Source organism: Falco biarmicus, chromosome 12 (genome assembly GCF_023638135.1).
Source record: "Falco biarmicus isolate bFalBia1 chromosome 12, bFalBia1.pri, whole genome shotgun sequence".
NCBI classification, from domain to species: domain Eukaryota; kingdom Metazoa; phylum Chordata; class Aves; order Falconiformes; family Falconidae; genus Falco; species Falco biarmicus.
In genome coordinates this window covers 10,730,142-10,755,904 of record NC_079299.1, presented here as the reverse complement: position 1 = coordinate 10,755,904, position 25,763 = coordinate 10,730,142, and the positions used below count along the sequence as shown (strand labels likewise).

General features: G+C 40.8%; 1 protein-coding gene across 1 annotated transcript in view; it reads right to left on the bottom strand.

The window, feature by feature from the left end:
• PTPN14 (protein tyrosine phosphatase non-receptor type 14) overlaps positions 1-25,763 on the bottom strand; it is a 118,782-nt gene that overhangs the window by 43,428 nt on the left and 49,591 nt on the right. The window contains exon 4 of the mRNA XM_056356987.1: positions 264-361. Coding sequence (XP_056212962.1) covers positions 264-361 — 98 coding nt within the window. The remainder of the gene's footprint in view (positions 1-263; positions 362-25,763) is intronic.

The following is a 25,763-nucleotide window of genomic DNA, read 5'->3' as shown; positions in this document are numbered from 1 at the left end:
TTGGGGTTGGAAGAACTGGAGTTTTGTTCAGGTTCACTTATATGGATTGTAGAAATAAGAAAGTTGAACGCTGTGATGTGGTCCATCATCCCCTCCCTAAGGGCATTTCATCAACGGCAGTCTACCTATGCACTATAAATCAATAGAAGACCCAGCTGTTGTCAGTAGGAGTCATACAAGGCCTTAGTTAGTGCCCAGTCAACATACAGAAGAAACCAAAAAAGCCAGTGTTGGAAAAGGGCTATCAGGTGAAGTCATCTTACCTTGCACTGCCAAACCAGCTAGTCGAATTCCTTGCTCCAATGAAGAAAGTAATCGGCCATCAAGAACATCCTTTTTCACTTGTAGGTAATACTGATATCTACAAACAAAAAAAGGAACACAAATTAGAACATCTATATGTTTGTACATTTTCTACAGAACAAAAGACTGCTCGCTGAAAGCAAGAAAAACTCACCACAAACAGGTCAGGCTGTTAAACAGCCATCTGTACCTGGCTTCAGAAGTTCCACATTACCAAAACAAATCAATGTGATCCCTACATGTGCAATGCTTCCAGGTGGATGAAAAGGAAAATAAAAAGTTCTAATTTGCATTCCCTAGACCACACAGAAGAGGGACATCTACTAGGAATACCTCCTCCCTACGTTTTGTAGAGGTTACTGAAGACCATGCAATCACCAGTACCAAAAGAGGCTGTTCTATATTTCTTCTGTTGTTTTTGCTCCAGAGTTAACATTTTGATAGAAGAAACAGAATTTTAGCAATATACTTTGGCCTACTGACATAACTTTAACTGTGGCCCATATGAAGGTTTTTTAAATTGGCATCTCTCGTCTGTAAGGATAACTTAGATACACAAATCAAGCAAAACCAGATTCTAGTATCATGCACTTGCTGATCTGCAGCAACTAATCGCAAGACAAATTGTTAGCTTTAACCATAGTAACAAAACTCGCACGTTTCACCTTATATCTGCAATAGAGTAAATTATGACAAACAAGCAGCTTTCCATGAAAAGCTTAAGAAGTTACTGTCTCCATCCGCGCATCCCTCCCATCTGCTGAACTGGACCAGACCTACAGCAGAATTGGCCAATTAGCAGGGATACGTACCAATCCCTCTGGGATATCAGGTTAAAGTTCAGTGGAGACAGCTTCGTTATAAAGTTGAGTTACAGTGGTATAATGATCTCATGCCCATCAGCTTAAACATTTGATGCTGACACATATAACTCAGCTGACAAGCAACTCCTCATCACGCCTGAGCCCAAAGGTAGAGGCACTGTACCAGTGTAGCCACAGCCCGTGTGTGCACTCAGCCTCGTGCACCCAACCCCCAGACCTGCAGATAGTAACTGATGCGCCTGGGTGACCCCAGTTAGGAAATCCCCCCAAAAAGGGGTTTCTCAGGCTGTGACCAGACATGCCAGTCTGGCTGCAGCTGAACCAGGTTATAAGGCTGCCACTCCAGTTGCATGCCTGCTCAGCCCCCAACACAAAAGGCATCTGCTTAAAGGGTCATGGATTTAAAAAACGTAATTGCTTGAAATAAACTGGATTAGAAAGAAATGATACACAAGCATAACAGCCAGTCTCAGAGACTGCAAGCTCTGCAAAGCAGACAGCAAAGAGTGGTCAGAAAGGCCGGGGGCAGTAAACTCCTAACTGGACCCATCTGCAACCAGCACACCACATCTGACCTTACCTTTGAACTGTTGGGAATAGCAAAGAAACTTCCTAGTCTTTTTTCGGAGTTTAAGTCACCTTCCCAGTCCCAATGGGAAAGGAAGAGCCACTGTAGCATCACCCATGTTACACAGGGACTGCACTGCCTTAACTATACTCAGAAACGTTACCGTTTAATTCTGTGCGGAGGCGTTAGAAAATACCTACGTGCTTCAAAACCAGCATAACCCAAAGCCATGCTTTGAGGGCTATTCATCTAATGCAGCATTTCACATTTTTTCTTCAGTTAACTCTTCCGTCAGTGATGTGAGATGCAATAACTTGCCACTAGACAGCACCAACGCTCTGACCAGACCCATACTCCGAAGGCAGCAGGGTGTTTAGAGGCTCCAAGCACTGCTGGGCACAGAAATCCTCTCAGGGAAGGCCTCTGCACATATTCTTCAAGTTCCCTTCAGGGTTCACAATTTTTACGTGTGTGTAAAAGGTAATTGTTGGGTTACTGGTTTTAGGCTTCCTCTTCCCCTCTCTCCCCCACAAAAGGCTGAAGAACATTCTCAAACAGGAAACATATAATCTAAAATGTTTATAGAGTTGGCTTTCTCACAGCCTAACGAAGATTAAAACCTTAGGAGGTTTTGAACTTTGATTGAGAGAGGCAGTGTGAAAAGCATACGGCTGCTCAGCTTAAGCCCTGTGCTTCAGCCCCAGGTTTCACACTTGCTCGTTCCAAGAGACAAATTAGCTTGTTTCCACTTCTTTGCAATGACTAAATCCCAATTCTGAAAATGCACAATGCTTTCACAGAAGCTTGACATAAGCTGCTTTATCAAGTATGCAGGTGAGCATTTGCTGAATCTGGTCTTCAAGACTTGTAATCCCAAAAGCAGGCTATTTATGTCAACGCTACATATGTATGCACGAGTTTCATATTCTAGTCTGACAGAACAAAAGTAAAATCCACGTCTGCCGTAAAGTTAGAGCTATGGTTAAAACAAAGTTAGAAGACTATATCAAAGTCAAAACAGTGTAAAATCTTACAGTGACATCCTAGCTTTACAGAAGTCAAGAATGTCACCAGCTTCAGCGGAGCCATTTCAACCACAGTGTCTGCAGAATTATAGATAAACCATAGAAAGGATTATTTAGGTAAGCATCGAAAAAAATACAGCGTCAATGTAGTTACTGTAGTATCAATATTATGACCAAGACTTTCAAAAGAAACAGCGATGTAGAGTTTTAGTCACAATTTTAGTTGCCAATAATTCAGAAAGATTAAGACAGCAGTCAGCACCCATTTTATGAGAAAGATGCCCATTTACAGATGTTTCATCCTGATTGTCAGAGCCAGGTCATATTTAAAAATCTTAATGGGGACATTCCACAGTATTATGGTACAGCAATGCATTTATTAATCCTGTAGCAGAATAAAAGTTTAGGATTTATATATTGTAGGTTGACATGCTGCAAGAGTTTAACAGGCATATATAACTAGTGCTCTGACATGAAGTGTATCCATCAGGAGAAACCTCATGGAGAAGGCTGGCAGCTTTCACAGGCAAACACACTGAAAAGTGGTTACCTGCTGTGGCTCTGACACCTTTTTCAAAGCAAGCACCAAGGTAAACTGAAGACGACTGAGGCAGAAACCTACGGTCCGTATCAGCTTCAACTATACTCCTGGACTGACAGTGACAAGGGTCACACACCTAAGGTGTCCCCTGATGTCTCCTTTCACTGTGGCCACATACAGCACGAACTGGGATATCTCCTTTCACAGGGCAGGAACTGGAGTGGCCAATTCCACTGTCCAGGAAGAGGAGGAGCATACCCTGGAGGAAGCTCTGCTAGAAGGCTCTAATAGCTCTGCCAGCCACAGATTCATGGCTCAGCCATGCTGCAAAGCTGTGGTCAGGCTCTCTGCCCAGCCAACGGAGAGGAGAAATTGGCCCATATTCTGTCAAGGATCTGAGGCTCCTCCATCTGAAATTACGTTAAATGCTGTTATTATGTCACTATGCTAGCTAAGACTGCTCTCTCTTCGCTTGGATTGCAAAAGTAGATCTATAATTTGAGGGAAATCAAACATTTTTAAAATGATTCAGCTATAGATTCACTGAAGAAAGCTGTTTCAGAACAGCAGATAAAAACATGCATTTCATAAGCCTCCTATTAGGTGGTTTAGTTGGGAAAGCATATGGAAACTGAACAAAAGAGAAGTTTGCAATCTGCACCCCCAAATAACGAAAGGCAAGAAATTTGAAGTGAAGACTTACAGAGCTTTAATCACAGAGCCATTCTGGCATATTAGGGGAGTGCAGGGCAGAAGAGACACCACCATAGCCAAGTGGGCTGACAGATGATAATCTCTCACCTTCATTGCTCACTTTGGGTTAAATGTTTTTAACAGAGCCATTGTGCATTCAATATAATAAAGGCTGCTACAGTTTGCCAGCCTGTAGCTAATTCCAAGGGGAATGGGAGTGGACAACAAGTCTGAACAAAGCCATAATTATAAGGATATCATTTCCCACAACTCCATTTAGCCAACACAGAAAACATTAAAAGTATATTTGCATTTATTGCATCAAAAAGCACACTTTTATAAAGAAAATAAGCTGCAACTGGACAACTGAAGCAACATCTGACCTCTGGAATAAACATCTGCATGTTAGTAATCCATACTACATCAGAGGAGAAAAAACCCAAATAGTATTAGTAAGCAGGAGATAAGGGTAGTGGTTTAAAATTTAATTGCAAGACCCAGATTCAGACTCAGCTACAGCTGTGTAAATGTAGAGAAATTCCATTTGCCCATATAATTCTGCATAGACCTCCCAAGATCATGATTCATGTTTGCTCTCCTGTCACTTCAAAAAAGAATGTGGGTGTTTGAACAGTGTCACTGAATTCCTGGTACCCTTCCATCACCACTGTTTATCTCCAGATGTATAACCTCTGTTGTTGTTTTATATATGCAGAAAATAATTCAATTTTGCTGATTTCCATTCTCATCAACAACCAATGTTTTAGATACCACAAGCCATGCCAAACCTGGCCTGATCAATAGTGGAAGTGAGACCTTTGTCAAGAAATTAAAGGGTGGTTTACGAAAGTAAGAATATGGGTTAGTTTTGCCGAGTAGCTGCATGGGTGCAGTGCATCTTCACAGTTTTCCTACCAGTGACTTTCACAAAGAAACACAAGGCAAATAATTAATAATCAATATTATCAGACCCAGTAGCCTTAGTAATCAAGCAACATCCAACTCTGCTAGGAAATGAGAGAATGAGAACAGAAAAAATGGTGCGCACTGCCCTAGGAATTTACAATCTAAATATATACTTCATATACATACACAGATCTATATATTTATACAAAAGTGACAAGATCAAGATAATAAGGATTAGTACTGTTTGAATGCTATACTGTGATCAGTCTGGATTTTTGTTATTTTCCCTAGTCTTTCCTTCAATGTACATCATGAACAGGAAGGGTTTGGAATATACTCATTATCTCTAGTGCAGCAGGAAACACTTTAATTTTATTTAAAAAAACAAAACAAAACAAAAAATGGTCAGTGTGTTTTTCTGGAAATATCAAGTTGGTATGCATAGATACATTACAGTTTTAATACCAATAAATATTTACCTTGAGTTTATCTGAAAATACACAAAGCACTACAAAACATGTATTAATTACCCAAGAGGTACAATTCCTTTAAAATAATTTCTAATGATGCAATTACTGGCATGACTAACTTTTTTTATAACTCATCAGGCACCTTTCTGGCATCAAGCCTATCTACTGGATAACTGCATAGCTATGTAGTTTAACTTCTCTGGAATAAAAAAAAAAAGAGAACTGCTTTACTGTTTCATAACTCCAAAAATAAGAAGTCTCTAAGACTCACAGGAGAAACAGATTGGCCCACAAGTGGTTTAGCTCAAGACCATTCAGCCCTTTTCCAACTTAAAAAAAAAAATTACAATTAGAGTACAATATGATCTTCTAAAATTAGGGACATAACAAAAGCCTCACTGAATCACAACAACAGTCTGAGTCAGCTCATTTGGATTTATAGTGGTATGGTAATACACTTCTGAGCAGACGCTGCAATGTATACTTACACAACAATCTGCCCACAGGGGAAGCAGTTTCTCCAGAACAGAGGCCTTTTTATCACTTACTAAAATTATTTGAAGCATTAGCTTTGATATCGATGTGTCTATTGTTCATCTCACACCTTAAAATCTGCCATGATCTTCGCTTTGATACTATTTAGCAACAGGATTCCACAGATAGCTATATGCTACATTTTAAAGATAAATCCATTTTTTATTTTAAACACAGGGTCTTTCATGTTTTCTCAGACTTTGAGTTAGATAAGCCAATGATTCAGCTATTCAATAAGCAATCAAAGGAACTAATTGATAATGACCAAAAGGTTGTTTTTATTTATTTATTGCATATTTGAGACAATCATAATACTTAACTCTTACTGGTTGCTTTTCTGAGAAAAACATGCTTTCAGTAGCATTAATGATCATTAGCCTAATTGTACAAATAACAGTATCTGAGGCACATGGCTGGTGAAGTTACTGGTGTAAACTTGGGAGGAAACCAAGGCAGATTTGGGAGATGTAGGTTTTGTTCCCAAGTGTCAACCCAGAGCGCTACTTACTGGATGATTCTTATTTCACATGGGTCACTCAACACACCTTAACAAAACTGACTGCAAACTTGGACTGGACTTTATATGGCAAGAAAGAAAGGCAGGCTGGCAAACAAGACTGGTCTTTTCAGATACAATGTTCTGTATATTGGCAAAGATGGTGTTATGATTTCTGGGCTTGAGCATGCCGAAACACATTTTAGATGTAAGGATTCAATCAGCACATCTTAATCTAAAGGCACTTTTAAAAAAAAAATAGGTACATACATTGATGATGTCATTGTCAGTAACGCAGTGCTAAGGCCTTGTCTTTGCCATTGTAAAAAACTTAGATGGTGGTGATAAACAGAACATCTCCAGCTTGCTCCTCTGGAATTTCATCAGCTTCTCTCCCAGTAAAAGTCTGATGCTTCACAGTACTAGACAATAGCTATTTATCTGGGATTTGTGGTAGAATATAAAAAGCAATGTCTGTGCTTCCACTACTAAAGGGTAATATTTTTGGAAGGGTATTATTGAGAAAAAGTCTACCACACCCTGTCACAGATCTTTAGAAAGATCAGCAGACTTGCCAGAAACAAAAGGGAAGGAGACGAAAGAGCCTTTGTCACACATGCAGGAAAAAATTCCTTCAGAAGCTCAAACTGTCAATGCCAATAGTAAAAACACAGTCATAACAGTTTCTAGGGTAGGAACTCCTTGATCATAACAACCTTATAAAAGGTATGTCAAGGTTAGCTTCAGGTAACTACGAAATTAGGTTGTTCAAAAGCAGCATCCAACTGTCTACATCCTGATTTCCTCCAGCAGCAGGATGGAAAACATGACTGAAACTAAAAATAAAATAAATGAAATTCATGGAAAGATTTGTGTCATTCCTTTTCCCCTTCCTAATGAGACAGAACAATGCTGGGTTAGCATCATTTTCACATGTCGGACGGAGGACAGATCAAAACAGTTTGTATCACCTACTTCCACATCGTTCAATCTCTCTCTTTAAAAGCAACAGGGGGAAAAAATGGAGTTTGGCTAAAACAGGCTAGTTTTGCAATGATGGTCACTTCCCATTTGTTTTAATATGCAACTTGTGAGCATAAGGAGAAACAATACATTGTTCTATGAGCTGCAGTGAGGCACATAATGAAAGGCACGCTACCATGTCTGACCAATGAAGTTCCTACCAAAGACTAATGTCTTCCAAAGGTTCAGGTCCAGCTACACAGTGAACTCCTGGCCAAGGGTACTAGAACAGGAAAACCTTCACGCACCTAGCACTGCTTAGTTGTTGTTTGCCACCTCTGTTTCATCAGTTTACTACTTTGTTCATTTGCATGCATTCCCCGAAAGACAGATCTCCACCTCCACCAATTCTTTACACAACTGGCAGATTTCAAATGTAAATGCAAAGTATGAGCATTTGAGGAGCAATAAGCTTTGTTCCTGATGTGAATCAGTTAATGAAGTAAAATTCCTGCAGTAAAATTGAGCATTCATAAAAGAAAATAATATATGTATTGCAGATGGACATAGGACTGTTTAGGAAGGTAACACACTGTCTATAAACTCTCACACATTAACAGCTGCTTCCAGTATAGCCTGGTATAAAAGTGTTGTGGTTCTTTGGTGTCCAGTGTTAAATGGATGACTAGTCAAACCCTGAACAGTTAGACACGAGATAACTAGATAATCACACTTAGCATTCTTGTTGGCAGCAAAACAGAGCCTGAGTTGTAAAGAAGTGCTCCGTGAGTATTCTTTTCCTGCCATTTCTGATGGGCCATAAGCATGGACATGCACCCAGTCCTTGTTGCAGCCTGTAGACATGACACAAGCCTCCCAAAACACGCACTCCTTCCGCGAGAGGCTTAGCCAGTAGGTGCAGCTTAAGAGTATCCACCAATTTCTCTATATTTAAAAAGGAACCCCCCAACCACAACAGGTCCATCCTCTGTACTTGTACTTTTCGTTAAAAGTGTATTATAATTTTTGGATACTCTGAGTTCAAATAAACCCATGAACATAAGGTTAAACCTTAAAAAAAAAAAAAGGCCAGTAATGGCATGCTTTAGCAAGAAAGGAAGGCATGCCACAACCTGATCCTGATTTTCTGCCCTTGAACTCTTGAATTAATTATAACAAATTACAGGGAGCCCCACTACAATTTATAAGCACAATAAACTCCCTTACAACCACCTATAATTTTATCAGAGTTAATCCAAATACCTAAAGAATTATACAGCACAAAACTCCCAACATGCCTTTTACAGTAAAAAAAAAAATAATGGAGGAAGCCATATTCTCTTGTCTTCCGAGCCCTCTCTCTCAGCAAAGGCTGTTTGGTCTCTGCAATCTGAAGTCCAGCAAAGCCAGTCCCTGATGACTCCACCACAGCATTCATCCTTACAAAGGCTGGACTGGGATTGCAAAAGCAAACAAAACAATCAAAAACATATAACGTGAAAAAATCTGTATTGTAGTGTTTTCAGCTGAAAAACAGCACTCAATGCAAGCATAAATATTACATGGAAATGCTAGAATTAAACGTTTGGGAGTGAAAAGTTTTAGCCACACATCTTTGAAAAAAGCCACGTATCCATCTGGTTTGGGTTTTAAGAACATGCTAAAAGCATTATTGTTCAACATGGCAGTCCTATTGATTTCAGACTACTCGCAGAGTTAAGCTTAAATACGCGTTCATGTCTCCTGAACTGAGCAAAACGCTTACACTTGGCTACAGAGCTCCAGAGGTTACAATATAGGAGATTATTTTTTTCCTTATTAGCTTCACTTTCTTTTTTGGTCTTAAAAAAAGGTAAAACCGTAGAACCAAGTCAGATACGTGAATTGAAGCAATGCCACATACTGCTTTTCATACACAGATCTCAAATGCTGTAGAGGAAGATCAGTATTCTCATTCTCCCACCCTATTGCAAAAAAAAAAAAAAAAACACCCACAAACAAACAAAAAAAACAACAAAAAAAAGAAAATAAAAAAGAAAAGTATCAGTAAGAAAGCAGGGACCTGAAGAAGGATACGACTGCCATAATGGTGGTAACACTGGACCTAAACCCGGGTCACCTCCTCATCAGTATGGTCCACAGGTGAAACAGATATCAAAGCCTATGAGAAAAAAATATCTCTTGCTAAATTTCCTTCAGCTTTTTGCGCAGTCTGCAAGAAAAAAAAATATCAGTACCCAGTAGGGGATTTTTCTGAGTGCAAACACACAAGGTCTTACACAACTGCTGCCTCCACCTTCACCTTCCTACTCATATGGTGTTCCCCATTCATATGTAGGGTCTCATGGCTCTTTCTCCTCACCCTGGGCTGTGTGCACCAGAGGCAGCTATTGCTCTGCTGTGGGACCCTCCGAGTTGTCAGGACTTTTGCATGCAAAACCACCACCTGGCTTGACAGCAAAATCAGAGGGACAACACTGCGGGGTACCACTCTGTACCACTGCAGAGCGGTTCTACTAGCCATCACCCCTCCCTTTGCTGCGTGGCACAAAACATGGCTCCAACCATGAATAGGAGCTCCAACCACGTATAGATTCCACCTATATACAGGCGCTCAACAATATGACATGGCATGCATCCTCTGTGTCATCTCCCCCTTAATTAGTCACAACCTCAAAACACCAGGTCCCACATACAGAGAGCAACTCATGCCCCCAATCCCTTAGATGGTATGGAAGTAACAGCAGCTACGAAGATTCATCCTTACAAATATGAAAATAAGAGCCATAGGTATGTATGCTGAAGACTACTAAACCTCATGAGGAAAGAGGAGCACAAACAACTCTGTTTATCTTCTCTGGTTTGCAACCAGGAAAGTTTTCAGCAAAAATGAGATTAGACCCCAGGAAGTTAATAATAGCTTTATTCATATGTGTTGACTCAGTTCAAATATGCTGTTCCCTGCCCTGAAAAGAAAATGCAGCTAACCTTCAAGCTGTCTCCACTGTGGGAAAAGGTGGTTTAAGTTACATATGGAAGCAATATGAGTCAACAGTTTGAAAATTCTCCTGGTAGCCAGCCAGGTTAATGGCCAAGCAGGTTAGAATATCATGCTAGAAAAATGTGGTGAGTTAACCAGAACATATGTATACTCTAGCTTATACTCTGCAACACTGAAAACAAGTAACTTCTTAAAAATTGGGGTAAGTACAGGCATAACTCTAAACTGTTCTTTGGACACAAAACAAACATGAAGAGTTCCGACGGCCCCATACTCTCCAACCTCCATTATGCCAGTTGGAGTAATAAAACTTATTGTATACACCCCATAAACCCTGTCTCATTTTTCAATATATATTTTAAAAATTCTCCTCCAGCAGGGCTCCAAACTCTGAAATGACACAAGTCCACCAGCCTTTTCTGGTTAAATGTTGTACTGTTGTGCACTGATGCAAAAGCTGAACAGAGTGCACACATATACTAGTGAACAACTGGTATGCATATGTAAGCATCCAGAAGCACATCACCAAGTGATTGGTTTGTGGGTGCAGACCAGCATGCAAGTGTATTTAGGTGTTACTTTATTCAAAGAGCACATGAACACGTTCAAACTTATAGAATGTATGCTTAACCTGAACTTTAAAAAACCCAATAAATGCTCTGGTAGACTGCAGTGAAACCATGTTCATGAATTTGTGAAACTTGTTAAAAAAAAAAACCCTATGAATAAAACCTTCAGGTAGTATTATCCCAACCTCACATAATCAATGTCTGAGAAAGCTCTATTGGTTTAGTGGAATTTTACCTTGTAGGAAGCTAAAATCCAGTCCATTCACTACTATCTTTTACAGTAATCTGCCCTGGTAATAAGAAAACGCTGCTTGAAATGTAACACAATGAAGTTGCCACCCATCTATAGGTTGTCAGTACAATAGCTCATACTCCTCTGAAATGATTGTTGAAGCACCATATTAGCAACTACTGCCAGCAGAACCAGGAAACCTTGGGTTGTTTCCACCTCCCAAAGAGCTTGGTGACCCTAGTGTTTCCACAGGAATCGTTGAAAACTGTCACCCCACACATCAGTAAATCATGCAATAAAATCATGGCCCAGGAAGTTCTAACATCCCAGTGAATGCAACCCTCCAAAAGTGAACACAGGTCTGATAACAACAGGGTGTTGCCAGAGAAATATGTGAATCACTGCCCTGTTGGGTGGGTAAAGTAGATCCATTTCATGAAATGAATAATTATTCTTTGTAAAAGCTTCAAAAACAGCTGAAGATATCAAGTGCAAAGGCAGCTGCCAAAGATAAAACAGCGAACCAGTGAACATCTCACTGCACAGGAATCTGCCATCTTCCAACACTGAGATTTCTGCCAAATTCTTGTTGAGATTTTCAGCTGCATAAGGGCCTCCACACAAATGCTTCTTTTAAACACATTCAGAGACTTCAGGATTGTATTGACATCCAGTTGCAGCCCCTTTAGCTTTATACCCTGCCAGCAAGGCAAAAAAATATTAAAGGTATTCAGCTCCCTGAAAAAAGGGTACATTTAGAACTAGTTTGCGTGGTTTGTGTCTCAGCTATAAGAGAAGAGGAAGTTTGCTCCAGCCTGCAGTACAACCATCAAAATTCATTAAATCTATTTGAAGACTGGCAGTGCTACTGTAACCAAGATTTACACTGCCTACTGAATTCTCAAAATTTAAAAAGCAGTTAGAAACCCCAGACAAAAAGCACAGGTCTCTCTGCTCACAGGTTACCGCTACTGATTTGACCCTCTTTCTGATGCTGTTGCCAAATTTCAGACATCTATCTGGGACTTATAAATAGAAGACCAGTGAGCTGCCATTCCCTTTTCAAAACATGCAGTAGAAATAATTAATTACCTGCAGAAAATTATGCACAACAGAGGAATCCGAAATCATGCTGTGGAAATGCCCATTTTTCTCAGTGATTGCAAAGGAAGTCTACAGCAACCTTCATTCCTGAGACTTCATCAGGGGAAAACTACATGACTGAGGTAGGATCAGTCTGCATCATGCAGTATATCCCATAGCAGCCTGCACTTCCATAAGGAGAAGCTGCTAGTCACCGCTACCGCATCACATGGGCAGATAAACAGGAGAATACTAACCCCAGCCTAGGTAACATATTCATCTGTCAAAACAGTGCCTTAAACTGCACCGGGAGACAAGTCAGAAGCAGCATACCAATCTATGAGGTACACCATAATATTCACGTTGTACACAGTGCTCCTTAATCAATGGGCAACCTCATTCTGCAATGATATACACTGCTACTGCACCTTAAGGGAAAAAAGGCAGTCAAGCACTTTGCAATAGTCCACATGACAATGGCAGTAAGCGGCACAGCTCATAGATTAGAAGAATGATCCTTCTCATCTTCATTTGAGGACATGCATAAAGGCTGATGGGCACTTCCATGACTCAAGCAGCTAGGGATGACAAGTGTTTTCCATTTTTCCATTTTTCTTATCCTTTCTCCTTTATATCAAAAAAAATGAAGAGAACATAATTTTTTCCTACGGAAAGCAAAATTGCTTCATGACAGTAAATATGTTTATAGCTATTATACTAAAGTCTCATAGAAGAGGAAGAGAACAGACATTATGTATGCAGTCATTTTCAAAATAAGTCTCAAACTCCTCACTGTTACCCACAAGCGAGAAATTAGAAATAGATACTTGCTGATATAACTTGCTCCTTTCTTCTGCCTAAAAATCTGACAAATAGATTCATAAACATGCACAATGTTTTCTCCCAAAAAAGCTTTGCTTAGTATGACTCTAATGTAAGAGGTCAGAACCAAGCTCTGAGAAGGTGGGCAGGGCCTTGGTAGGGCGATTGCAAGTGAAGTGGATGATAAGCTGTTCCTCTTCTATAGGTAACCAAGCATCATTTGGCCTTTCTTTTGAAACTGTCTCATTTTACACAAATGTTCTTTCTAGTTGATGAGCAACAAGAGTTTATTTTCTTTTTCTCTGTGTTCTCCTTAATTACAGAGCAAAAAGAAACAGTCCTAGTACCATCATGTCACTTGTTTGATCCTAGAACTCCACAGGCTTGTTTACTTTCATAGCGTATTAAAATATGGGCTATTTTTAGGCTGGCAAATTACTTCTTTCATCTCTTCTATACTGCTACAAACCAAGACCTCTGCGCAACCTACCAATTCAGAGGGATGCCTGTATATACAACATTTATACTGATATAATGTAACAACACACCCACAAAACTGAACTGCATCCACTATCACACTTACCAAGTGCTTCCGGACCCTACCTATTCTTACTTGTGACCAATCCCAATGGGAGATATGACTAACACCACCTAGCAGCTCAAAATCAAGCCCTTTGATGCACTGGAAACATTGAAAAGACAATGTAACAGATGCCCTGAAATGCTGCCAGTTTTCCAGCACATAGTAGCATTCCCAGTTGAAAACAGTATTGTGGTTAGAAATTTTTTAAATGTAACTGCTGCACAGCAGAGCCAAGGAACTACATTCCTTCTGCCTCTGCTGCTGTTTCACTTTTTAAGGTACAGGAAAACCTCATCAGCTATGGTAATCTCTTCTCAGTGGTCTTCCTAATGCCAGCAGTAAATGAAAGAAAGAAAAAAGAGATTTTTAAAAACGTATCTTAGCTTTAAAGGAGTTCCCTCCCGGTATATGTGCACCAAGAAATAAAGAGCTACTTCACCCCCACGCTTAGTGAGAGTTAATTTAGTTCAAATTATCTTTTCTCTTCATGCAATGCAGAACATCGTGAAGTCTAAATGAAAGGAGTAATTCTGCCTTACAGGGAAGGGAAAAAAAATCCCTCTATTTGCTTTTAGTTGTGTCTGGTTTAAGAAAATGACAATATACCAACAACCTTCAGGGAACAAAATCCATCAAAACTGATCCTATTGAGAGTCATTCCAACAGCCACCACAGCAGAAGCTTCTTCACTAAGTTTACAGAAACCTCCAGACCAAAGCTCATTCTTTGCTCCAGAGACAAGGCAACAGATGACCAGTGAATCCCCTGTCCATCATGGTCATAGCAGTATGCTCCCATCCATCAGGAAACATTAGACTTAAATTTTAATTCTACAGAATATTATTTCTGTTTTATTAAAGTTTCATTTCTAAACAAAGGCTATTTTTTATCTCTATATCCCATCTTAAGCTTGACAGTCCTTGAGAGTGAATACCTAGCTGAAGGTTTCTTGTAGAGTCTTCAAGTGTGAGTAGATCTAGCTGGGCCTTCTTCAACTGTGAGTAGATCTAGTTGTTAAATGCAACTTCTGACCAATCCTCCGGCTGTGTAAACAGAAGCTTACTATCTGTACACTCACCCTCTCACGTTAAGACAGCCTGCAGTTCAAAGCAAGAAGGATGCAACTTTCCATTTAATTTCAAAAAGTAACTTGCAGTTTTCATGAAGTTGTTCTACTGCCAATTACAGCAAGATTAAAAGTCACTTTTCAGCACTATTTAAGGTAAGCAGCTACAAACACAAAACAGGAACAGGGGACACGTTCAGATCATACAAGCAGACTTTCACCTGTTTTTCCATAAACACACACATACGAAATGGGTACTGTTAACAATACAGCTGAGAATATGCAACCATATGTGCATGTGGCACTGGGAAATCTAACTGGGGAAAGCCACGGGCCAAGGACAGGACTGAAATGGAAGAGAACATGCTCCAGGTTATCCCAGTGATCCACATAACACAAGTGTTTATTGCCGGCAGTGGTAAGGACAGCTTCCTCACAGGCTGAGAAACAAAACGCGGCAGGTGTGACTCATCCAAACACATAGCTTCATACACAAAGCAAGCACTTCACAGATAAAAACAGAAGGCCAAATTTCTATCCTTTGCACCATTTCAACTGTCAGATATATGTGATATCACAGAATAAAATTATATGGGCCACTCAAAAGGTTTTTATTTCCTTGCAGGAAGGCAGAAGACTCCCTCCTGCGTCAGAAGTCGATTAGACCTCCAAAGCCAGTTTCAAAATGCTTCATTTATTTCCTTCTCTTTAGGGATCATAAAATATCTGAAGAACCAGCTTCAGTCTCATGGACCTTCAGCTATTCTTTCTGGAATTAAGGCTCAATCCTGACTGCCCTATGCAATTCAAGACACATTTTTAACATGGTGGTTTGCTGTCACATCCTAATCACACTCGCTTCCCCTGGCGACTAGGAATAGGACATGAGGAAATGGAATAAAGCTGTGTCAGAGGAAGCACTTAAATGTGGCTTATAAGAAAGACAGGGACACACTTTTTAGCAGGGCTTCTTGTGATAGGACAAGAGATAATGGTTTTAGACTAAAAGAGGGTAGATTTAGACTAGACACAAGGAAGAAATTTTTTACAACGATGGTGGTGAAGCGCTGGAGCAGGTTGCCCAGAGAGGTGGTAGATGCCCCATCCCTGGAAACATTCAATTCAGGTTGAATGGGGCTCTGAGCAACCTGATCTAGTTGAAGATGTCCCTACTCAAATGCAGGGTGGTTGGACTGGATGACCTCTAAAGGTCCTTTCCAGCCCAAACCATTCCATGATTCTATAGGTCAGACTGGACATTAGGAAAAGGTTCTTCACTGAAAGGGTGGTCAGTCACTGAAGCAGGCTCCCAGGGAAGTAGCCACAGCACCAAGCCTGTCAGAGTTCAAGGAGCATCTGGATGACACTTTCAGTCATATGATTTAATTTTAAGTAATCCTGCGCAGAGCAGGGAGTTGGACTTAACGATCCTTATGGGTCCTTTCCAACTTGAGATATCCTATGATTCCTCCTCTGTCCTCTTGCACATACCTACAATTTCTTTCCATCTGGCTCCCTTTGCACTTCTGAAATGGATGCACAATTAACGTACTGTCATTTCTGAAGTTTCACAGGCCATGAATCAATCCCTTTCAAAGTCACGTCACTATTAAGAATAATACTTCTTTATTTGGTTGAACTAAGTTCTCTTTTTTTCCTTCTGGTTTTTGAAAGCTACAGACCACTTTGAGTCATACCTCTCATGCCTTTATTTTCTTGCCAAGTTACCAATCTAGTCTGAGTTTTCTTTAGAACATCTAGAAAAACCCCAGACTGAAATTCCTATCATTACACCATTTCAAGAGCTGCACAGTTTAAAGAAAATCCTAACATACTCAACAAAAATCACAAGCATGGACAATAAAAATGCTATATCATTCTACCCAGGTGCTTTCCAAAAAAATCTGAATCACTTCTGGTTCCCAACAAAGGTAAAAGCTAGCCACCCTCTTCATCCCCTAGTGGGAGTCAGCTAGAGCTTCTCAGCATTCAATGCAAGCCCAGGTCACCCAACCAATGTACAAATTCAGCAAGTGTCTCCAATAGTACATGCGCCCAGGTAGACAGGAAAGGAAGATACAAAGCGCCTTTTCCCAAGTGCATGACAAGTGCCTCCACCAGCGTGACTGGCATAGAAGGATTCAAGCTGGTCTACCTAAGACCAGAGACAAAGCTCCGGCACTGTGTGTAAATGATGTATCTTTATCGTATGAGAAGAGTAGAAACTCAAAATGTAACCTTTGCTGCCATTTAAAAAGAGTCCAATAAAAAGCCTAGAATATTTCAGAAGTATCTGTTCTACCAAAATTGAGCGTACAAATAGCTCCCATCAGGACAGCAAGATGTAAGAGCACATGACCAAGCCCCAGAACAGAAAATAAGTATTATTTCCTCATGATCAGATGTATATGTGATACTGCCTAACACCAAGACATTCCTCTTACAACATTTCTAGCCATCACAGCCACTGCCTCCAAAACACACTAAAGCAAGAATGCAGGCTGAAGTATCCATCACTGTATTTATAGTTGTGCAACACTTTTTTAGAATTGCTACATATGTACTGCCCAACCACACACATGAAAACACATTCACTTTCTGGTCTAAAAGCACAGTATAATGTAATAGATTAGATCTAAGCGTCAACAGTTTCTTAAAATATCTGGTACAAAGAGCTCAGTTTTCAATAACCAACACACAGAGAACAAGCTCCCCATTCACTGAAGAAAGTCAGCTGGGAGAAGGGTTTGCCCTCCTCAGCAAATATTTTATAAACAGGGAATTAATGTTGAATCTTAGGTCTGCCTTGAAGGAGTTCTTATTTTTAAGTCAAAGTTTAAACATCCACTAATATACACATAGAAAAAGAACCAACTCAAGAATATTACTGAAAAGCAAAACAACACATACACTGTGATAATATGAACACAAGAAGACCCAAGCAAATACTGCACATTGTTGTTGCTGTCCTCTAAAAACATTAAAGCTAATTAAGTATCAGTTTGTTTACAAGGCAAGCTACAAGCCTAACGTGTGTTTTTTATGCTGCAGTAACCACTAATATTAAAAATTTTAATAATTAAAACAAAACAATAAAACCATCAAAGGAGCACCAAAATGCAAACAGACCAAACTGTCTAAGCCTGGGTGGCCACCCAGAGCTCTTAAGACTCATCTAGCTTGCAAGCAGTTCCAGAGCTGCTCCCCTGCCTGGGCTACGTGAGCCCCTCAACAATAGCTACGGTGCCTGAGTGCATTGCTCCTTGGTCCCAAATTCCTGCAGCTGGAAGAAAAAAAAAACCAAAAATCAACATTACCAAGTTACTTGAAGACCCATCCACAGTCCTGTCCAACAGAAGAGAGCTGGGATCCCTGGGAATTCAGGACTCCCTGGGCGTTCACAAGTACCCGCACCTAGCAATGAATCCCAGAGCTTGCCTTTCTCCCAGCCTTGGGAGAAACGGTGCAGTTCCAGCCATAAGACAATAAGCACAGGGACCATGATCAGGACTGAGACCTGTAGGGTCAGGCAGGCTGGTAACTGCAATCTAAACAAAAAATGGATTCTACCCCAGCAGAAGTTTCTTTGCCTCCCATCACTTTATAAGATTTCAGCTCCAGAGTTCCTGCTGCTTCCTCTGGAAGACCTCACCGCAATGTCTCATGAATATACTCATGAACAAGACATGTACGTTGGTACCCATCCTAACTCTTCTTTTACTGCGTTTCACAACACAGCACCTACCTACAGCACTGTGTGTTAGTCCTTCAGTTAAAAAAGAAAGAATTAGTATTACCACATATAGGTCAGCTGGCAACCCACGCCACTTCACAGTTGTTCCCCACCATTCCCCTATAAAAATTATCCAGTAATTTGACTCTCCAAATCACGTAGCTGAGAACAAAAGGTTTGAAAGGATTCATGGGATCAAATTATTTTCCATTTCTAAGGTCTGCCATTCTGACAGAACATCCTGTCCTTTTCTGTTCACTTCATACAGCTTCCACGTATAATAGCAGTGACTGTCTAAAGTCATGTGAATCATTTAAAATTACAGTCCATTGACCTATAGCTGTCTATACAACAGAAATATTATATATAGAAAATATATGTAATTATAAAGTTGGAAATATTCTGTTAGAAGACAGGAGCTAGACTGGTTTATGCTCACCAGGATCTAGCCCAATATAAGAAACAAAGAGAACAGATAGAGACTTTTTAATTGTTAAAAATAGTTAAAATAGTTAAAAACCTGGGACTGTTGTTCTGATCATGAATATCATATTTGTGTTGAAGAGAACAGTCTTGCTTCTTAGTGAAGAGGTGCATCATCTTTCCCATTGGGCAAGCCACATCGCTCTTTCTAGTGCCAAGAGAGGGCTGTGCGTCATGGCCTTTCCTGCGCGGTGTGAGCAGAGCTGCCCCCTAAGCCTACCAGAGCTGATCAGCACACACACAGCAGTTACGACAGTTCCCAGAAAAGAGGGCAATGAGAAACTGTTTGTGTTCCTTTCTTTGGAAGCTGCGTAGCCTGCTCCTGGGCGCCGTCTTTCCAAGAGAGCAGGCATGCTCTTAAAACACACGCTGGGAAGTACACCATAAACATGACATGAAAAAGGTTCTTGGAAAGAGACAAATTTGGATGAGGCAGTAAGGCTTCCGCTGCCTGAAAATGAAACTTCTTTTCCACTCAGTTTCACCAGTAATACTGAATGGTTAAATCCTGACTGAAGTCTCCAGGTGCGAGAGACCAAACTCTGGCCTTCGTTTTTTGAATACTCCACCTTCCCACTTGCCACTCTGTTCTCACTCATTTGCTGACCCATCAAACTTAACTGCACATCTCTCTTCTCCTCCCATCCTGCATGGTATTTCTCTGTACTTTCACAGTAAAAAAATATTAAGTGTTGCAGAATTTTTAAGAACCATTGGCATTAAAAAAAAATAATTCTATGGGTCTACTAGACGTGTGCTTACAAGCATGGCCACACAACCTGTCACTGCCCATCACTTGCCTGAAGTGATAGACTGTGACCAAGCACAAAAAGCAAAGCAGCCTCATGTACCCTAGAACCTTAACAGCCAAAACGAGTTCCACATCACTGAGCTTGCCACAAAACCAGGCTGGCACAGGAGGATATGTGATATCCAGACTTAGCATAGCAATTAAAAGCACCATGTAAAGACAGCAGTGACTGGTACAAAACGCCAGCTGATTGTACTTGTATTAAAAGCTAGCAACACAGGAGGATGTGAAACTTTAGCTTGTTCAAAAAAAGTAAAGCAAAGCAAAACAGACTAAAAGCAAAGATAAGCTCAAGTAGGCGAGACATTTAAGAACGACTTCTTTTGAGGGGAAGGAAAAAAGTCCAGTTTATTAGGGGGGAAGGGGGAAGGCGGGGAGTAGATTTGCCAGAACAATTTTCCCTGTAAATATGAAGCAGTCAAACACTATTTTTTTCCCTTTTACTCTATCCTCATGTGATTTAAAAATTCAGAGTCCTAAGAGCCTGCAGCTCTGTATGTTTTAGAAGAATGTCTGTTCAAAAGTTCTTCACCTAACACTTGAAGAAAAATAAAGAAAGGGAAAGGCAAGGAATTGTGAAGAAGTAGTATTTCCTTAAAAGACAAACAGAAAAAAACAGCTACAAGAAATGGTGAAGAAAAGGGTGAGGCAGGAAAATATGAGAGGAAATATACGTTCACTTAGCTAAAGGAGGACAAGTTTGGGGCTTGATTTTTCACAGGCCCTCCAGAAATGAGGCTTGGCAGCCACAGGCTCTAATTTTCCACCTGCAAACACATTCATTCCCACACTTTGCAGGTGCAGCCATCCCATTCCAAACACTGTGTTTTCTTTCACAGGAAAGCTGTACAGCACGTTCTTCAGGGAAAATGCAGAGCTGACAGCTGAACTTGGGGCAAAAGCCCAATGCAGCACAGTGCAGATGCTGGATTATGTCCCTTCCTACACAGTTGTGCATACCAGACTACTGTGCACAGCGCCATGGGGACCCAGCCCCACTGGCGGCACCCAGACTAGGAACTGCTCTCATTTCACAGGATTATGCTCCCATCTGCAACAGCACAAACATCAGTGGATATTACTGCACATAGTAAGACACTGAAAGCTTCTTCCAAGAAAGAAAAGAAAGAAAACCAGTCCAAAGAGATACTGGGGAAGCAAAACGTAACTTTGGTTTTCCCTTAGAACTGGGCAGGGGTGGGAGGAGGCCATGGATTGTCTGATACTTGTGCATACAGCAGCATCGCACCCACATTTTCAGAAAGCCACAAGAGTGTGTGGGTTCTCTGTTTTTGGAACGAGAGCACACTGAAAGCAAGCTTGTTTACTTTAGACACTGTACAAAGACTTATTTTTTAAAAATAAATGGTTGAAAGGATGCCTCCCCTCTGAGGAGTTAGCAGAAAATAAAAGGCAGATTTATATTTCTAATCTATGCAAATACCTACTCTACAGGGCATCACAAAGACTGCTTTATATCAGAGAGTATGTAGATCCCAGGTGCTTTAGATATGCCAAAAGCATGCACAGCATCTCCACCTGCGATGGCTGCTCACTCTGAGAACAGCTGGATGACTAAAAAGAGGTTGTCTAAGTAGCCTTCCATGAAAAATGCCTTTTGCTAATGTGCCAGCTCCAAACTCCCACCCCAATGGCTCTTGCTGTAGCTGCCATCAAGCCTGGAGAGGGGTTTGTTGGTTGGCTGAGGTTTTTTTATTATTTATTTGGTTTATCACAAATTCTTGTAGACATTTTCAAATTATAGCAATTACAACATGGTAAAACTCCCAATGACACCTCAAGAAATTACCACAGGGCTTTAATTCATACTTACGCTTGGAATATGTCTGTGGGACTGGGTGCAGGTAGAATGCCAGGACTAGAGGCAAGGGAGATGCTGGAGTCATTGGTGAGGATATGTACAGATGGGAGCCTCAACCCAAGACAGAAGAAACAGAGTAGAAAGAACAGGGAAATAAAAGGACTAGAGGGTAGGGAATAGCTCTCCAAGGAGAAAGCCCAATGCCAAAAGCAGAATGCTATTACACTGAAAGCAAGGCATAGCAGTAACATTGATTTCATTGCCACTACCAAAAAGAAGAGATAGGTACTCTACAACTGGTGGCTGCCTTCTGACATTTCCCTAGGATGCCCCCAGGAAGCTTCCAGCACAGGTCAAGAAACACAGCTGTTCCTGACAAGCCTCACTATTCACACTCAAAATCACTAACCCAGCAAGACTGATGATGTTCTGCTAGCGCTTCTTACCCTGTCCCAATGCTTCACTTTGAGGAGAAAAAGAATCCCACACCATGTTTGCATCTTTAAGCAAGCATCAATTTTGTAAAAAAGAACTGCAAGCCACAGAGTCAGATCTGACCTACTAAAACAATGTGTCCCCCAGAGCACTCTCTGCCTCATCTTTTCTCGCAGGCCTCAGAGGTTGACTTCAAAGAGCTGTTAGTTGATAAACTACTCTGGCAGTCTTGTCTTTTCATTTTCTTTCCCAAGAATCCCACAGGCCCTTCCTTCTCATGTTATCAGAGCTACCTCTTACAAATTAACTACAGGCATCCAATATTAATTCATGGCTGTGCCTGTGTTTACATGACAGGCACCTGCCGCTCTACAGGTCCTCAACAACCAGTTACACGGCCAACCCAGGTAACCCATTCACCCACTCACCCACTCAGTACCCATCCAGACCTTTGAAATGATGACATCGTCAGGGAACAAACTGAAATGCAAGAAATTCCTTCTAAACATAAATCCCCCTTCTTTATTGCAAGGGTGATTAAACACTTGAACAGGTTTACCAGAGAAGGTGTTTAGTCTCTCCATCCATGGAGACATTCAAAACCCAACTGGACACAGGCCTAGAGCTTCTAATCCTCTAGGTGACCCTGCTTAAAGCAGGCAATCTCCAGAGGTATCTTCCAACCTCAACCATCCTGCAACTCTGTGGTTAGCACTGCTACTTGCATTTCACTTCAGCAAGACAACTAACACTCCCACATCGTACCTCCCAAGGACAGCACTGACTTCTTACTACATTACTACTCCACTCCTCTCCCAGCATGTCACATACAGACAGGTTTCCATAGAGTCTGTTCACCACTGGGGACATAGTGCTTGGGGCAGTGTTACTCACCCTTATTTCTGTATCTATATTTGGCTTGTGCAATACATGAAGTTACCAGCAAACCCACGAAGAGCTCCTGACCACTACCAACACCTGCAAGCAGCTAAAATCCAGGAGCCTGCAGGCATAATTAGCATAATATATACAACAGTAATGATAAAATGTAAAGGAGTTAAGATTTTATAAATAATTATGGCTCCACCTAAATATAGATTGTCTTATTTGTACAAGGATTCCTCCTGTTGGTCCCAGTTGTCAAACAACAAAGGAATACAAAATGGTCCACAGACTGTTCTGAAGAGCCAGATGGTCTTTCAAATAAAAATGGTTAAGGAACACTGCCTCAGAGCCACTGACAACCCCACAGGTAATGCTCCTCTCAACAAACAAAACCTAAAAGCCTTGGACCATTTTCCCCTCTTCACAATGACAGTATGTGAGACGGGGCGGGGGGGCGGGGGGGGGGGGGGGGGGAGGGGCTGCAGTCACTGGAAGTAGGGAGAAATATTCAATTTGGGGCAAATCTTTCAAAAAATAGCTATCAAGCCAGTCTATAATCCTGCATACCAGAAGCAGAGTAAACCACCTCAGTAAACCAGTTCCTTGGTTTTCAAATACTTGTCGATTATCTAAGTGTTTGCTGAAGTATTTTCATCATCCTTACGGAATATTAACCAACCTTGGAAATTCTGGAGTCCACAATTAACTAAAAGCCTGGACTGAGAGATGGGTTTCACCTCAAGCTCCAAACATGGCCAGGCAAGCTCAGGGCTGGAGATGTTTCTGCCAAAATAAGGTCATAAAGGTAACAGGTCGATTGTTAGCAGTGCTATCACTAGTTTTGCAGCTTCAGCCTTTGGTGATGGCTTTATTTTGGGTTTGGTTGTTTGTGGAGGTTCTGCAGCTTCCCAGAAGCAGATAAAGTGTCTGATCATGAGATGCACATTTAAGACAGATTTGTCATTTGTACATAAATATAAGTAAAATATTTAGGCACTGAGTGCGTGAGTCTAGTGCCTACCTCACCATCACAGGTAATCATATCATGATCAAGCCTAATCCTAAAAGCAGCCAGTCTCAATTTCAAAACAAATGTTTAAACAGCTTACCAAGAGCAAGCAAAGCCATAAAAAGCAACACACACCCCATCTGTCCATCTAATCACACTTCAGACTAAGCCTTTCTCTGCCATTTGTTTCAGGAGTCCTCCATGTCCCCACCACTCACTGCTTCAAACACAAGATTTACCGCATCTATCTAGAATCGCACAGTTGAAGGTTTGCTGCCATCACATCACCTACAGTGAAGCAATTCCACTTCAGGAAACAAACAAAAAAACCCCCACAAACAAACAAAAAAAAATTCTTAACAGGCTATTCTGTATCTGAGATCCATTAGTAAACTGCTGGATTTGCTACAGATATTGAAAGAAACATAAGAGAAACTTGTAAGACTCTGCAGCTTATGCTATCAATCACTTCAGAGAGAAAAACAATTCAGCAGCCACTCCAACTGAGAGTGCCCTGAAGTTCAATTGTCATTGGAATGTTTTGTTATTACCAACCTGGGCAGAATGAGCAAATACACCTCTGCAGGTGAGCTATGAATGAGCAATCAGCACTGCAGGCTGCAGCTTGAAGAGATAATAGCATCCAAGCAGCTACAGTGCTTCCTTGCACACAACTAGGCCAGGATTGGGCTGACAAAAGTGAGCAACAGAATGCTTCAGACATTCCAAATGCATGTTAAATAATTCTGGAGAGGTACGAGGCTTCTCTCTCCCAACACGTACAAAGCAGGAACACACAAATACCGATAAGCATCAATGTTCAGTCTATTCCCAAGGAAATTTAAGCTTTGTGATGCTTTCAGCCCCCTGTTTGGCAAGAATCCCGCATTACAGTAGTCAAGGGACTGCTTGACAGCTGCCATTTTCAGAATCAAACCCTTCACATCCTATCAAAAGTCAATTCTCCAGCTGGGTTAAGAAAAAAATCCTTTAAAATACAAAATCAGCAACACAAAAAACACTTCACATCTTGCACACCTAGAATTAAAACTACTGTTTCTCTACTATTTATATGCCTTTTTTAGACATAACGACCACATGGTGAGTTTCAGGTTTGCAGCAACAGAGTATTTTTTCAGTGGGGAGGCTTCTGCCACCCTGTAGCCCTCACCCACTTATTCCAGGCTTTACCCCTAGCTGTACTGATGCAACTTTGCTCTAGACAAGATAAATGAAATAATTTTAGTTGAAAAGACAACAAGCCCACCCCTTTTTGGGTGAGGTGGGCTTTTTTTCTTTTCTTTTTTTTTTTTTTTTTTTTTTTGGTGGTGTTTTATGTTGTTGTTGGGGTGGGTTGGTTTTTTTGTGTGTGTTTTTTTTTAAGTTTAAATACAGCACAGATGTGGGAAAACCACACAGTGATGTGGTTTGCACGAATAGCCCCTCAGAACAGTTGCATTGTTACAACTGCAGCACAGGGCTCTAAATGAAAGAATAATTCTCACTGAAGTTGTTTGCAAAGGTACACTGTGATCATAATTAAAGCACTAATACTCTCTAATAATTTTAATCCTTTTGTGAAGTGTAAGGGGAAAAAAAATTAGGAGTAGGATGGGCAAAACCCAGAAAAGATGCCAAAGTTCACTTTCAACAAAGTACAGGTAGACTTAAGAATAACAAACTGAAAGTGTATATAGAGGTCCTTTGCCTATGGCTTCCTTTTAATCAGTAGAAGGTTACAAAAAAAAAAAAAAAAAAAAAAAAGAGTATGGTCACCACATTCCTTTTAAAATTGATGTCAGGTTTTAAGTGTTACATCTATTACTCACTTTTTGCTTCTGCAGTTGGTCATATGCAAGCATTCACCAATACTGCCTCTCCCCCCCACCCACCCCCACCCCCCGCA